This window comes from Camelina sativa, chromosome 5 (assembly GCF_030686135.1).
Source record: "Camelina sativa cultivar CO46 ecotype springtype chromosome 5, ASM3068613v1".
NCBI classification, from domain to species: domain Eukaryota; kingdom Viridiplantae; phylum Streptophyta; class Magnoliopsida; order Brassicales; family Brassicaceae; genus Camelina; species Camelina sativa.
Window position 1 is genome coordinate 7719933 of NC_141884.1, and position 13283 is coordinate 7733215.

At 35.6% G+C, this 13283-nt stretch overlaps 2 protein-coding genes, 1 non-coding gene and 2 pseudogenes across 7 annotated transcripts; 3 read left to right on the top strand and 2 right to left on the bottom strand.

Annotated features, from left to right (window-relative positions):
* Positions 1–1095: 1095 nt before the first annotated feature.
* On the top strand, positions 1096–3792 carry LOC104786102 (pyruvate dehydrogenase E1 component subunit beta-3, chloroplastic-like; annotated as a pseudogene). Its single transcript, XR_015598490.1, has 5 exons — positions 1096–1360; positions 1523–1641; positions 1754–1797; positions 2615–3252; positions 3332–3792. The product of XR_015598490.1 is annotated as a pyruvate dehydrogenase E1 component subunit beta-3, chloroplastic-like (transcript).
* A 168-nt stretch (positions 3793–3960) lies between these two features.
* On the top strand, positions 3961–4473 carry LOC109133069 (outer envelope membrane protein 7). The gene has a single exon (XR_015598492.1). It is a non-coding gene; the product is annotated as an outer envelope membrane protein 7 (transcript).
* On the top strand, positions 3973–6786 carry LOC104786103 (uncharacterized). Of its 3 annotated transcripts, XR_015598491.1 has the most exons (7): positions 4961–5096; positions 5338–5525; positions 5626–5788; positions 5901–5961; positions 6179–6272; positions 6382–6480; positions 6566–6786. XR_015598491.1 is itself a non-coding variant. In XM_087513317.1 (5 exons), the coding sequence occupies exons 2-5, from the start codon at positions 5058–5060 to the stop codon at positions 5958–5960; spliced, it is 450 nt and encodes a 149-aa protein (XP_087369443.1). In that variant the 5' UTR covers positions 3973–4745; positions 5035–5057; the 3' UTR covers positions 5961–6138. The 3 variants fall into 3 exon arrangements, 2 of the variants coding, with proteins under 2 accessions (XP_087369443.1, XP_019101049.1); XM_087513317.1 differs by lacking the exons at positions 6179–6272; positions 6382–6480; positions 6566–6786 and adding an exon at positions 3973–4745 and having other exon boundaries at positions 5035–5096; positions 5901–6138; XM_019245504.2 differs by lacking the exons at positions 6179–6272; positions 6382–6480; positions 6566–6786 and having other exon boundaries at positions 4946–5096; positions 5901–6138.
* A 135-nt stretch (positions 6787–6921) lies between these two features.
* On the bottom strand, positions 6922–10142 carry LOC104786105 (uncharacterized). Of its 2 annotated transcripts, none has more exons than XM_010511437.3 (11): positions 9512–10142; positions 8984–9103; positions 8818–8864; positions 8632–8697; positions 8433–8540; positions 8275–8341; positions 8007–8091; positions 7760–7923; positions 7570–7671; positions 7259–7481; positions 6922–7165 (listed from the first exon to the last, which is right to left on the bottom strand). In XM_010511437.3, the coding sequence occupies exons 1-11, from the start codon at positions 9554–9556 to the stop codon at positions 7032–7034; spliced, it is 1161 nt and encodes a 386-aa protein (XP_010509739.1). In that variant the 5' UTR covers positions 9557–10142; the 3' UTR covers positions 6922–7031. The 2 variants fall into 2 exon arrangements, with proteins under 2 accessions (XP_010509739.1, XP_010509738.1); XM_010511436.3 differs by having other exon boundaries at positions 8984–9130; positions 9512–10136.
* Positions 10143–10731: 589 nt separating this feature from the next.
* LOC104788997 (gibberellin 2-beta-dioxygenase 3-like) lies at positions 10732–11705 on the bottom strand (annotated as a pseudogene).
* Between the last annotated feature and the right edge of the window lie 1578 nt (positions 11706–13283).

Here is a 13283-nt window from a genome sequence, read left to right on the forward strand (position 1 = left end):
GGCCTTCGGCGAACTCCGGCCATTACCGGCCGCCGGTGACCTCCGGCGACCGCCAACCTTCGGCGAATTCCGGCCATTACCGGCCGCCGGCGACCTCTGGCCACTTGTTTCGGCGAACTCCAGCCACCGGCGGCAACATATTCCTGCGAACTTCGGCGACTTCCGGCCACCGGCCACCGGCCACCACCTCCGACCGTCGGTCTCCGGCCACCGGCTACCACCTCTGATCAACAGTCTCCACTGCCCTCTCCTACCACAAACACTAAATTGGTAATTTTACTCTATCTTAATTCTGTTTTCCTAATTTTTTAAATTATACTGCTATATTCTTCTATACTTTCTTTATTTTGGTCACTCACCTAATTCACCCTTTAACTTACCTAATTCACCCTTTAACTTACGATCTCATCAATTTTAAAAAAAAAAACAATGCGCACATGTAATTGGCGGTGCTATCGATTTGAAGACCCAACCAACGTCTTCGAATTATATATGAACAATAACAATAATATACACACACATTAATTTTTTTTTTTTAAAAACAATGATATACATACATTAGGGACGGAAACATTTTAATGAAAAACAAATGACGATGGTTTAATGTTAAATAATTGAGACACCAACAAAATATAGTTTGTTTTGTTCTTTGCTATTTAAATGTCTTCAATTCTTAAAATTTCTTTTGATTCTATAAAATCAACTATAGAAGCCAGGAGCATCTCTTTTTTTTTTTTTTTTTTTTTTTTTTTTTTTTTTTTTTCTTTTTTGGCAATAAGGTTTAGTATTACAACAACAACAACAACAAAAATTGTGGAGAGTACACTAATATCATCAAATTCATTAAACATTTTTTTTTGGTAAACTACACTTTTGAACATTGTTTAGTGGACGAAATTTTATAAACACTGACAAAAAAAAATCAATGCATATATCGTTCTTTTTTTTTTTTTGTCGTCTGATAAAACAAAATATTGAAACTAGTACAAGGGAAAAAAACAAATGTATTGCTTAATAATTTTGAGTTGAACAATGTTCTAAAATCTAAAGTGGGTAAGTGCAATTTAGTTGGTTCAGGTGGAACTACCAATATATATACAAAATTAGGCAGATTAGGGTCACTATACCGGGAATAACCGGATTTTATCAGATTTTATATCTGAATCGATTTCTCCGCTCTTGTTTCTCTGTTCTAACACTTGTCAGTATTGATTTTTTCTTTTTTTCCTCTCTTTGTTTTTTCTCGGAACAATGTCTGCGATACTCCAAGGAGCTGGAGCTGGAGCTGCAGCGGCTCTTTCGCCGTTTAATTCTATCGATTCCAACAAAGTCGTAGCTCCTTCTCGCTCTTCTCTCTCAGGTTTGCCTCCCTCCTTTTTTTTTCTGTTTGTTTCGATTTCGAATTTGTTGGTGGAACGATCTGATTCTAGGGATGGTAATTGCTTAATTTTTTATATGAATTTTGGTAAAGATCTTTACGAGTTTTGTTGTATGGGGGATTTTTTTTTTTTTTTTGATGTAGTGAGGTGTAAGAGATACATTGTGGCTGGATCTGATGATGGGACTAATCAAAGCTTTGGTTCTTCTAGCCTCGTTGCTCGTCGTTCTCAGCCGTTGATGATACCAAATGCTGTTTCTACGGTATGTATGTGTTTAATCTTTTTTTGTTGTTGTTGTTGGGTTTGTATCTTCTTCTCTTCTTAAGAATCTATCTACAATGGATCTTTTGATGGGTGGTTCTCGATTTCTGTAGACGAAGGCGGACACTGCTGCCAGTTCCACCTCATCAAAGTCTGGGTATGTTCTGCATCCTTTGCTACTTTATTACTTAATGCTAAATGGTTTGATTTAGTACTTTTTGGACTCTTTACCATAATATTGGATGTTAGTTGGCAAGGAACAAGTTCTCTCTTGTTTGTTGGTAGTTCAGGTTTATGGCTGATCTATAGTGCATTAGATATATGATACTGCTTAGACTGGTTAGATTCATTATGTTTGATTATGCAAATGCCTTTACTTTTAAGTCTGGTGGTGTCAGATCCGGGTCAATTCTAGATTATGTTTGTATCTCTGTAGAAAAGAGCCCATACTTCAGGGGTCTCCAGAGATGGTAGTCCTCAAATTGATGACATCTTATTAATCAAGTGATTCCAAAGTTGTGCCTTTTCCATTGAAAATGGTTATCATGGGTATATGATTATAGGAAGAATCTATCTAAGATGATTTAGGTGGAAGCTTTTACATTCATGCATTTAGCTACTTCTCTTCATAGACACATAGTTATCTCTTAGGAGCATTTCAAATTCTGCTGTACTAGCTGACAAGCTGAACAGTTTCCGTCAAAATGTCTCTACGAGTGGCTTCAAATATAGAGCTTTTGTATCATAAGTTATACATGTGACCCTGTATCTGATATCTGTATCTACAGTCTCAAAGCCTTACAAAGATCATGCGATGATGTTTACATATTTACTTGTGCATCTTTCGTTCGAAGTAGCACATCTTCTGATCTTGTCTCTGTATTCCGTGAGAGAAATCATTTTTCCTTCTCAGAGGCTTATATCTCTTGCCACAACATAAGCATAACTAATTGTAGCTATAAAAACCTGTGCAGACATGAGCTATTGCTTTTCGAGGCTCTTCAAGAAGGTCTAGAAGAAGAGATGGACAGAGATCCACATGTATGTGTCATGGGTGAAGACGTAGGCCATTACGGAGGCTCATACAAAGTTACCAAAGGTCTAGCTGACAAGTTTGGCGATCTCAGGGTTCTGGACACTCCAATTTGTGAAAACGCCTTCACTGGTATGGGCATTGGAGCCGCCATGACAGGACTAAGACCTGTCATTGAAGGTATGAACATGGGGTTTCTACTCTTAGCCTTCAATCAAATCTCCAACAACTGTGGCATGCTTCACCCTACACATCTGGTGGTCAATTCACTATCCCGGTTGTAATCCGTGGGCCTGGTGGTGTTGGCCGGCAGCTTGGAGCTGAGCATTCCCAGCGGCTCGAGTCTTACTTCCAGTCAATTCCTGGGATTCAGATGGTGGCTTGCTCAACACCTTACAACGCCAAAGGATTGATGAAAGCGGCGATAAGAAGCGAGAATCCTGTGATTCTGTTTGAACATGTTCTGCTCTATAACCTCAAAGAGAGTATCCCGGACGAAGAATACATCTGTAATCTAGAAGAAGCCGAAATGGTGAGACCCGGTGAACACATCACTATACTGACGTATTCCAGGATGAGGTACTGAATCATAAACTAAAAGCTTTTCTTAGTTGAAATCGAGACAAAATCCAGAACTAATAGAGAATACTTGTATCAGGTACCATGTAATGCAGGCTGCAAAGACGCTGGTGAACAAAGGGTATGATCCAGAGGTTATCGACATTAGGTCGTTGAAGCCTTTTGATCTCCACACAATTGGAAACTCGGTGAAGAAGACGCACCGGGTTTTGATTGTGGAGGAATGTATGAGAACGGGAGGAATCGGAGCTAGCTTGACAGCTGCCATAAACGAGAACTTTCATGATTACTTGGATGCTCCAGTGATGTGTTTGTCTTCTCAAGATGTTCCAACGCCTTACGCTGGTACATTGGAGGAATGGACGGTTGTTCAACCAGCTCAAATCGTCACTGCCGTCGAACAACTCTGCCAGTGATTTTTTCTTTTTTTACAGTAAATGTTTTTACTTTTTGTTTTCCTTGGATAAATGAGACTAAAAATATTTCAATTTGAACATTTAAACAATTCTATAGATAACTTCCATATTTAACAAAAACAAATTGTAACAATTTCTTCATCACTGACTTATATTACACTAATCAAAAATTAAAAATCAACAAAATATAATTATGGTAATTAGCTTATTCTAATTCTTGCCGACGAATATACTCAAAGAAGGAGGGTATAACTGACATTTCTCGTTTGATATTTGACATTTCATAAGCTAACTCTATCGTTGATTGAGGGAAGAGTCGAAAGGGGTGAGGTACATACAATACAGAGTCGGAGGCATTAGAGAGAGGGAGATCAGTCAATGGCGGCGATAACAACTGCGGTGATCGCAATAGCCGGAATAATATTGGGATGGATAACGATAGAGTTAGCTTGTAAGCCTTGCCTGGAGTCAGGACGTGAAGCTATCGACAGATCTCTAAACCCGGATTACGATCCCGACGACGAAGACGTCGTCGACACAAGTTCCGATATTCGTGCTCCTCTCATCCCAAATACTCCTTCAGATAACTCCGATCCTGATCCCTCCACCGCGATCAAGTCAGTCTGATGCGACCTTTCCTTGAGTTTTCGTTTGTATTTAATTTTTACCATCCTTTGTCATAAACCTCTCTCTCTCTCGTTTTCTAAAATGTTTGCCAATTTCTCTTGATTTGCGCAATTTTCCATTGGACTGCTTGTGTTTTTTTTTTGCAAAGTATAATATTAAGAAAACAATTCGAGATCTATCAATATGATTTAAGGTTCGTTCTTATTTTGGGGACGAATTGTGACTTTTCTTTTGTTTGATCAGCACGAGGCCACGAGCACTGTTTCATCCTTGTGTTACATAAAACCATGGCTCACACATACATAATGTACATTGTATCAAAGTTGTAGGTGAGTAGATTTGGACTCTGAGTTTAGTTTAATCGACAAAGAGAACTCGGACCACTGACTACTACAATTCAGTTGAGTGACGAATCACTTGGATACTCCGAATCGGTTGCAAATTGCAATGGTGAATAATTTAAGATATTAACAGTTCGGAATTAATTGTTTCAAGAAACGTGTGATTAAGAAATCACTACAACAAAATTGGTTAATTATGAAATCAGTTTTGTCTTCTTTATCAAGGCTTCATGGGCTTTATTAGTACTGGACTCTAAATATTATGGGCCTTTAACATAAACTGTGTTTATAATATACTTTAACTTCGCTTATTTATCCAATCTCCAAAGTTCGAAATTCGAATTCGCTCAAACTCTCTCTCTCACAAATTCACAATCTAGCAATGGCGCTTTCTGCAGCATTCAAGGAGAGACTCGATCAAATGGAGTTCACCAGAAACCAACGACTCGATCTTCTCCAGGTACCATCACTTACGATCCTATCTTCTCTTCGTCCCATTGAATCTATCGAGTTTCAATGTCGCTAGTGAGTTTTAGAAATTCTCCTGAGTCGTATGAAAAATATGAGAATCCCTATGTTGATCGAGATCTCAGGTTGATGATGAGCTGTTTCTTTTAATTTCAATTTCGAAATCAATTTTGCAATTGAAATTTGTGGAATTCAAATTGTTTGATCGTTTTCTGATTCTAATGTTTTGATAGGCGGAGAAAGAGTTACAAGTGAACAAATCACAGATTTTAGCAACGAAGCAGCAAAATATACAATCCATAGAACGCAGATGTTTGATGTTAGAGCAAAAAATAGCTTCACAAAATCTCAAGATCACAGTTCTCAGAACTAACATTGAAGATCTCGATTCCAAATACCAGAACTCCATACATCAATTGAGGTTTGATCATTCTTGGTTTTCGTTAATGGTTATTGATAACAATTAATGCGTTTGATTGATTTTTTATTTTATGGTATATGGTATATTGGAGGATATATAGGACACTGAAGAGCGAGGTTGAAGAGCTGAAAGAGTTAGATGAAGAGAGGGAGAAGTACTACAAGGTGAAGCGCTTAGAGATGAATGAGTTTATGCAAAACGTTGAGTGGTTTAGATCAGAGAACCGGTTTCAAATCGAGAACCTGAGAAACCGAATCAGAGAGGTATAGTATTATGGCCACACTTATGAATGTGAAATATATAAGTCAGTGCCTGGTCTTGGATTTTAAGTAATGATTCTGAGGTTTAATTATGTTTAATATTTGAAATTCTCAGCTTAAATCAACGTTTGAAGAAATTCATGAGAAGAACAATTATCTGCAGAATACAAGTTAAGGTATGATCTGTTTCTAAATCACCTAATCATCATGAAGAAAGATGTATTGTGGCAATTGCAGAGAAAAGCCCTTTTATATGACGTTACCATATGATTGTATGATATGATGATGAATGAACCAGTGTAGTTAGTTACAGAACAACAGAAAGCAAACTTCCTTATTGATTACTTTAACCATGTTACCACCATTAGTCAATCAAGAACATGGTTCCTACAGATTACAAAGTCCAAAGGGGTTTAGGGTTCGATTGAGCAACAGGAGTACACTTAAGGTGAAAGATAGACCTCAATTCAAAAGAAATAGAGCAAAGGTAATGTACTATCTCTTCACAATATTTGTACTTTATAAGGATTCATTGTCCTGTGTCTTAGATGAAGTAGCAGGGGAGAAACTAACATTGTTGTCTCAAAACTCTACAGGGTCCAAATCCACTTTCATGCATGAAAAAGAAGAAGGACAACAATACAGAGAGACGTCAACCCAAATCTAAAGCCGAGTCTAGCTCTGGTGCACAAAAGGTAAATAGAGAGATTTGGCAGCCTTGTGTTCACAAATAAGAGGTTGCAGATGTTTACCATTCGATCTTTTATCTTGTGTTTCCAGGAAAAGAAAGAAGGCGAGAGTGATGCAAAAAAGAGGACAAGAAAACGATCGAAAAAAGGAAAATCTGGTCCGGAGAGTACCGAGTGAAACAGAGGATGTTAACATTGTATTAAACCACTCACCAAGAATTTGGTGCTTGTCTTTAAACGTTATGTTTTACTACTGCATACTAAAATTTTGATCACCAGTCGCTCTGTAGCTTTAGACACATTGCTTCTACACTCTCATCTCCTTTATCCACATATCACGCAATAGGCTAAAAGAGACTCCATCACTCAAACAAAGAAGCTAATACGCCAAGTCACCAACCGTTTGTTTGTTTAACAAATAAAACGGCCAAAAAAATAAGAAGCAAATAAAACAACGACGAGCTTTTATTCTTAGGTTCAAAGCAAACAAAAGTTCTTGAGTGGCCAGAATTTGGATATGCTTCCATACAAATATTGTATATATATGTTTGTCGAATTTACTTAAGAATTTGGCTACCATAATCATCATTGAACTTGTCGTAAAGATGTGCGTGCAGATGAGCAGACGGTCGAGTGTTGCTCAGAGCTCGATCAATATCTTCTGGTAGGATTGGTCCAATTTTTGGCAACTCTGCAACACAAAAACAAAATAATGTCAGAGATTCTGCAGTCTTAAAAAGTAAAAACTATGCCAATGATGGATTCTTTTCAAAAGTGAGTTTACCTTCTTCAGGCACAATTTCTTCTCTGTCTTCCAAGATAGCTAGTGTGCGTCTCAATGGTTGCATCGCAGCTTCCTTACAAAGTATTCGAATGTCAGAACCAGAGTAACCCTCAGATTTCTCAACCAGCACATCATGAGGCAATGGCTCATCGCCTGGTTGTGATGGCAAGAGCATCTCGAACATTCCTCTTCTTGCTTCCGGATCCGGTAAAGGTACTAGAATCTAATGATTTCACTAGTTGAGGCCAAAACAAAGGAGAAACATAGAAGAAGCATTTTCATTCAATAAGGTTAAAAAAAGAAAAGGATACTCTTTTCTCTAGACGCCGGAGCATAGCTGCATCTAGTTCCCAGGGGAGATTTGTTGCTGCTAAAACAAACACAAGCTCATTCGTTTTCTGTAACCCATCCATCTGCAAATTTTGATACATCAATTTATTACTGATGGGTTCGGGAAGATATTGAACTTTGTGAGACATATAAGTTTCTTGTGCAATTTACCTGAATGAGAAGCTCGGTTTTGAGACGCCTGCTTGCTTCATGTTCACTGCGGCCTTCACCACCACGTTGGCTTATGATTGCATCTATTTCATCAAGAAATATCGTTGAAGGTGCGTGATGCCTAGCTAGATCGAACAGAACTCTTATCAACTTCTCAGAATCACCTGAAAGACATCAAAACGCATATGATATTAGAAAGATCCAACTTTTTCATGGTTAGAGTAAATAACGGTGAAGAAGATTTCACCTCTCCATTTGCTAACAACAGATGAGGCTGAGATATTGAAGAATGTTGTATTGCACTCTGTAGCAACAGCCTTTGCAAGCATAGTCTGCAGAAGACAAAGTAAGCAAAGTACTTTGTCATGATCTAGAATAGTTAAGGTAGGCTCAAGAAATTGGTCAATTGTTTAATGATGCAAGTGTTCGTATAAATTTTAATGACAAGCTCATGGAGGTTGTAAATAGAGTAAGAAGTCCAAAGTAATAACACATTCGAGATAGACTCATCGCACCTTTCCAGTACCAGGTGGACCAAAAAGAAGAATTCCTTTCCATGGAGTTAGTAGACCATTAAAGTACCTGAAATCAGAAGCTGAGATTAAAGCACCAAAATAAACTGGAAGCTATTGGACATTGGCATATACGGCTTAGATAGCAATGAAAGACATACGTGGGATATTTTATAGGCATAACCACAGCTTCTTTGAGCAACTTTTTCGCATTCTCCAAACCCTTGATGCTTTCCCACTTGATATTTGGATTCCCTCGGATGATATCCCTAAAACACACCAATTCATTCAGAAACAAAAACACAAGAACATAATACCAAGAGCAAAAATGTATCAGTACCAAACACCGGAATGACTTACCTACTCAAACTCTCTGCAAGGGTACGAGTTTCAGCAGATTCAAAAGGTGGAAACATGGACTTTTTACTGCAACAGAACATTAAAGAGACAGTGCTTTCTTTAGATGGAAAGAAAGGTAATAGATTATATATTCTTGTTTTCTTATGCTTAACATTGCTAAGATCATAAAGAAATTATAGATCTTACGGCTTCTCACGAACCACATTGCCATTGGCCAAGCCTGTGTTACCCTCCTGCAATCATCACAAAGCTTAAAACTTTGATCATCTTGGGACAAAGAAGACAAACCATATACTGCTTTAAGCACTTCCAAGGTTTCAGGAAGAAGCTAATAAAAGAAAGCAAGAATCACCTGAGCTGGATTGGTGACTTGGGAAGAGTCGTTGCTCACTTGACCATTGTTAGAGTTTGATGATCCATCTTGTGGTAGGTCCTTGTTGGAATCTCCTTCGGGCAGCTTCTTCCTCCCAAACTTGGCATCATAAAACGTTTTAAATTCCTAATAAATACATAGATTTTCTTGAACAAATCGATTAATTCTCCAAGCTCATTGCTTTGAATTCAGAGAAATCGAAACAAGTTCGTTTGAATGTTCACTTTTATAAACAGGGCCATTGAAAGTAACAATTTTTCGTATCAGAAACAGAAACACGCACAAAAAAAAAATCTCATTTTTAATTCGAAAGGTTAAGTTCAAAACAGGTCTAAGCCGAATTCCTCGGTTTCTCCGGTGGTCTTAAGAAAAAAATGAACTTTTTCTTTAATAGAAAAATGTAAGCGACATTGAAGTGTTTGACTTCGATTTGGATCATTCAACTACTAACTGTATATGTGAAAGTAAGGTAATGATAGAGAAAGAGAGAAAGAGAGTTGAGTTTACCAGAAAGCTCCAGCGAGTTTGAGAAGGCTCGTCATCAGTCGCCATCTTTGGGAGAGATCTCTGAAGTTCAGGAAGAGAAGAGAAGAGAAGAAGGAAACAAGAAAGATATATATCTGATGGATGGTGAGGGTTGAACAACAGCTCAGTCTATAAATCAAGAAACAGGCACGTGCTGCACAGTTGGACAATACATTTACCAGTATATATGATTGTGGTTGGTAACTATTTAATTTCTTTTTAAGGGTGGAAACACATTTCCAAATCAGATCTGTAGATTCTTTGTTTTGTAATAAAACTGCGTACCAAATTTACCTTTTGTTATTAATTTTTACACCTTTTTATAAATAAAATATTGATTTAAATTTTTAGCATTTTTTTCTACTATTATTTTTAGATAGAATTAAATTAATACGCTGAAATTGAAATTTTGTTTATATATATATATATGAACTACTAGCAATTCATTTTTTTTTGGTTGGTGTTATAGTATTGGTTCTTGACAAGAGAAGGTAAAATAAAGTAGGAGGATTAAAAAGTTTTAAGTATTATTCAAAACAAAAACAAACAAAGAAAAAAAAAAAAAAAGCAAAAATGATGCTGTCAGAATAGATTATTTTTTTCATACAAAAACACAAAGATTGGGATACATGCTTGCTTTTAATAATAGGACCAGCTAAAAGGATTCATCGGTTACGCGTTACGCCATAACCATAGAACCCGGACACACTTAAGACGTGCTTGGCTACTTACTTGCCTCTTTCTCGTTTCCTTTTTTTTTTTTATATTCTTGGTGCCCATTTCACACGAAACAAAAATGTTTTACTTATAAGTATGTGAAAACAACAACTTGAAATCCAAATAATTTACCAATCACAGCTTCCTGATTACGACGAGTCACGAGTGTGCGTCTGAGATAATGGACTTGGCTTTATTAGATAGGCTTATTAAAAAAATTATGATATTCGACCCAGCAACATTATTTTTGTAAACAACACTAATAAAAAAATGTCTAATTAGGTCGATATGGGCCTCTCAATAGACGAAACTTTGAGATTTTTTTTTTTTTGTGATGAAACTAAAAAATAATAATAATAAATAAATAATTGGAAAAAACTTATTTATTTTCTATTATGTTTTTCTTGTTGTTGGGACTTACTCTAAAAGAAATGCTTAATTATCATACAAAAAAAAAAAAAAAAAACAGATATACTTATAGCTCCTCAAACATCGGATAGGGAAAATGGAAGTTGTTTCTCAAATAGACCAAGCCTATATTCACCAAGTTTAGTCTTGTAAGCAGATGACTTGTATTGAGCCCAAGTAAACTCTCTATAACGCCAATCATCTTGATTTGGGACGAGGCATGACAATGGTGCAATCTTCTCGCTCAAAGGAGGACCTGCAATGTAAACCCTCTGTGTCGTTAGATCTTAGCAGTGATATCAACTGTGGATCCGTGTGCTCACCGAACCCAATCTCTTCCTTGGTTGGAGTCTCTTCCTTCTCCGGATAATGGTTCATCCTCAGACACGAATCACTTTCCTTCACCTTAACAAGCTTGCTCAGCTTCTCCTTCGGCTCTATCTTTAGCTCTTCCTCTACCATCTCAAGAACTTTACTCGTCATTCCCCTCATATCTTTCATATACTCTTCCACCATCTCTCTGTTGCAACTCAAATATGTCAGTTTAAGAACAGAACCCAACAGGGGATCTCTCTCTGTTTTATAATATAAAAAAAGGTTTTGGTTTACCTGAAAACTGGAGGAGTTTGCCGGAAAACGTCGGCGGTTTTGTGAGACATAAGGGTAAGATTAGCATTGAGGAGAATATACTCAATACAGCCGACGTCACCATTGGGTCCAATACGTTTACTACCGTAACCAAACGGGTCGGGCGGACCAGCCTTTTCTTTGAGAGAGAGAGGCAAAGCAAAGAACTTGCTGGCTTCTTGTTCCAACAGTGTCAAAAGTTCGGGTCGTACACCATGGTTGATGACTTTGAAGAACCCGAACTCCTCGCATGCCTTGACGATTTGGGTTTTGGCATCTGAGTCGGTTAAGTCTATAACAGGGATTATAACCGGACTCGGTTTGCATTTTGGGTTACCATACACGTTAGCTGGCTGTACCATAATTACCATGGTTTACTTCTTTTTGATTTTTTATGATCTGAAGATTAAATAAAAAGAAAAGATTGTTGAAGATCAGAAGGAAGTAAGGAATTTAAATAGAGAAAGAACTTTGGTGAAAAGAGTGTTTTCTTAGCACTAATTTATAGTCGCTTGTTGTTGTGTGTACTGTGTGTAGGAGTCGGCTTGTAAGGAAGCAGATTTTTGTTTTTTTTGAATATATCTTAAAAAAGAAAAAAAAAATTTGTAGAGTTTGTTGGAAAAAAGAATATTTTCTTTGATTAGTTACTATTCTACAAATTTTATTGTTCTCCGTACATTACTGATTTTATACTCCGCTAATAACATATACAGATTTGAAATTGAGTCTTCGGTATGAAAGAAAAATGATCTATCTATATATACATTTTTTAAGTACATTTTGGGTTCAACCCTTTTATTTATACTTATTTACAAAGTTAATCTCTAAATTATTTCCAAAAATAGCATTACTTCAGATTTTGTTTCCTAAATTTTTTACATTTCTTTCCAACTAAAAAAATTACAACAAAATCAATATGGAAACACAAACTATGAAGATATTCTATCTCTGAATCATTTTCAAATTAACAAAGAAAACAACATTTTGATTCCCATTTTGTTTTCCAATACATGTGAGCTTTGATTCTTAACGTAAGAAGAACTTCAATTCACATTTATTTAAATATTATAATTAATATATATAGAAACTTAATAAAATTTTAAAATATTACGAATATGTAATTAAAAAGTTCAAAATACTATATAATATGGTTATATAGTAGATGAGTTATAAAGAGGATATGTTGGAATTAATAAAATATCATTAAATTTATGCTAACACGGGTTAAATTCTCATTTTATTATTTTCAACACTATTAATATTAGAATATTTGATATATAAAATCAAGTAGATTTTAACTAAGATTGTGTAAAATAATTAAATCATTAGGAACAATGTGAGTATAATGGCTTATTATGTATTTAGATCTTTTATTTTTTGTTATAATAACTAAAAATCCAAATAAAATCTTAAACAGTAAACAAAACAAACTAAATATAACAAATAAAAAATCATGAAAATATATTGCGGGTTAAAAAATTAATATAAACAGTTAGCCGTATAAATGACCAGAAAATTTAGTTATTTCTCTATTTATAAAACATCTAATAATTAAATAACAAATACAATATAAAATACAAATTATAATAAATTTCTATACACACGGTGTACCGCGGGTTAAAATCTAGTATGAAAGAAAAATGCAAAGGAGAGTTCAGAATCTATACTAACAGCTAATTAATGGAGTATTTGCACTCTTTAGAAAGAATGATAACTATCATAATGAATTGAATCTTTAGAATTTAATTTCTTTAAGGTATATATTTAGAAAAAAATATAAACAATTATAATTAATATTATATCATAGTACTACTTTGAGTATCAAAATCAAATTTTAAATGGAATGCATAATATTTATATATTAAAATCTCATATTTTAGGACAAAGATCATGCAAAATCAAAATCAAATATTACCTTGCAATAATATTAAAGTAAATTGAATGCATAATATTTATATATTCCAAATCTCATATTTTAGGACAAAGATCATGTAATGGATTT